Source organism: Beta vulgaris, chromosome 5, assembly GCF_026745355.1.
Source record: "Beta vulgaris subsp. vulgaris cultivar EL10 chromosome 5, EL10.2, whole genome shotgun sequence".
Lineage (NCBI taxonomy): Eukaryota > Viridiplantae > Streptophyta > Magnoliopsida > Caryophyllales > Amaranthaceae > Beta > Beta vulgaris.
The window spans coordinates 57,284,194-57,286,187 of NC_079206.1; the positions used below are offsets into that span (position 1 = coordinate 57,284,194).

At 36.7% G+C, this 1,994-nt stretch overlaps 1 protein-coding gene across 1 annotated transcript; it reads right to left on the bottom strand.

Annotated features, from left to right (window-relative positions):
- Positions 1–359: 359 nt before the first annotated feature.
- On the bottom strand, positions 360–1,648 carry LOC104894065 (glutathione S-transferase U10). Its single transcript, XM_010680233.4, has 2 exons — positions 1,188–1,648; positions 360–959 (listed from the first exon to the last, which is right to left on the bottom strand). Exons 1-2 carry the CDS (start codon positions 1,503–1,505, stop codon positions 585–587), a joined length of 693 nt encoding a protein of 230 aa, XP_010678535.1. The 5' UTR covers positions 1,506–1,648; the 3' UTR covers positions 360–584.
- Between the last annotated feature and the right edge of the window lie 346 nt (positions 1,649–1,994).

Genomic DNA, 1,994 nt, shown 5'->3' on the forward strand with positions numbered 1-1,994 from the left:
AAATCGAGTTTCTATCTTAAAAAAAATTCAAGCACGCATCGCGTGCAAAAAATGCTAGTATTACGTATGACATGTCTCACCAACATGCAAACTACTAGAACTTGGTCATTAATGACGATCCAATTATGATAGGCCAAATAACTACGGGCTTAACAATCAAATAACGACCAGAACACCAGCCACGATATATCTTATGACGGGCTGATGACGGGATTTTCCATCAATAAATACTCCTACTGTCCTACGGGATTTCCCGTTGTTAGTGCTTTAGTGCCTAGTGGTAAAATCTCTTGTAATAATGTGAAACATAACATAATCAATATATATTGAATAATGGATCTTAGTTGTTGAAGAGTGAGTAAAAAGAATTGAAAAATGAATCACACCTATTGCCTTGAACAATGAGTCTTTAAATTTATACATTATGAGTTCCACTTCCACATCCTACACACATTATATGCTGCAACAAACCGAGATGGATATTACATGTTTAACGAGTACAGATGATATTTATATAATCTTCACTTCTTCAGTAAAGAAGAAAAAAGTCCACAAAAGGTAATTGCAAAACATGTAAAAACCAATTATGCTTTTGGTGGGAGGTACTTCTGTCGAATAAACTGAAGAAATCCCAACAAATTAGCCGATGGTGGTGTCACCTCTATAACTTGAGGAACTTGTTTCATTGCCATGATCCATGAGGTCAACAATGGGTACCTTTCTGGAGTTATCAAAACACGGCCGAAGAAATCTTTTGCAACTTCATGGGTTCCGAATAGAGAATAGAACACGATGTCCAAATACCCAGGATTCACATCTTCTGAAAAAGATGGAACACTATTTGGGTATATCTCTTTGATTCCTTCTTCAGCCACATCCAGTTTTTCTAGCAACTCATTTAACATGTTCTTCTGTGCTTCACCTTCCAGAATTAGTGTTTTGGACATCAACTCGAATACCTGCTCATGTCAGCTAGTTAGTTATTGGCTCAACCTGTCAACCAACAAGGTTGATTCTCTTACTCCCGTAAGATTTTGTTAAATTCGTCTTAATATGCACATATTAAAACTAAAACGTTATCAAATACATAAACGGACAAATGTGTGTCATGGATATATTGCAAAAAGCCAATTAGAAGTTTATTTAATCGAGGGAGTAATACAATTATACAAATTCAGGTTGCTTACCGGCTGGAAATAGGCGGCCCAAAATCGGAGTTTGGCCCTTAGGTAGGGATCCTGAGGCAGGAGATGCGGCGGGTCAGTCCAAGTTTCATCAATATATTCAAGGATGACCAATGACTCTGCAATCGGCATCCCATTATGCACTAGAACAGGAACTTTCTTATGCACCGGGTTATATTGCAGAAGCAACTCACTTTTGTTGGCTAGATCTTCCTCTATGTGCTCAAAGTCTATACCCTTAATTTTGAGGGCGAGTTTCGCCCTCATAGCGAAAGGACTTGCCCACATTCCATGTAGCTTTACTGAGCTCGTTTCTGCCATGAATTTACTCTGTTTCTCACCCGAGTAATGTGTCTAGCAATGACTTTAGTACTGCTTTATATAATGCTCAATATTTGCCTTTTCCTTCATTTTACAAAACTAATATTTTTAAGTGCTAGCTACATCATTTTAGTTGTTCCATTAGAGTTGGTAATCACTGACCTAAGCAAGCGACCGAATTAAATATGGCTAAAATTTAGCTCAATGTTATCCAAGTCTAAATAACCTGAGTTTGACTTGATGTAATCAACTTTTGTCCTGTATTTTGTGACATGTTCTAATAGGAACTAGATAACTACCTGCAAGTGAACAAAAGCTGACCCGTTCAAACAAATGCCTGCTTGTATTGTGGCTGTTTCGGTAAACGAAGAAACCTTTTGAAGTCAATTTAAATGTTGTTTAACAAAATAATTAATACTTTGTATATTTTAGTTAATTGCAAGATTTCAAATCACAAGTTTGTCAAAGCACAATTCGAACTTCTTATTT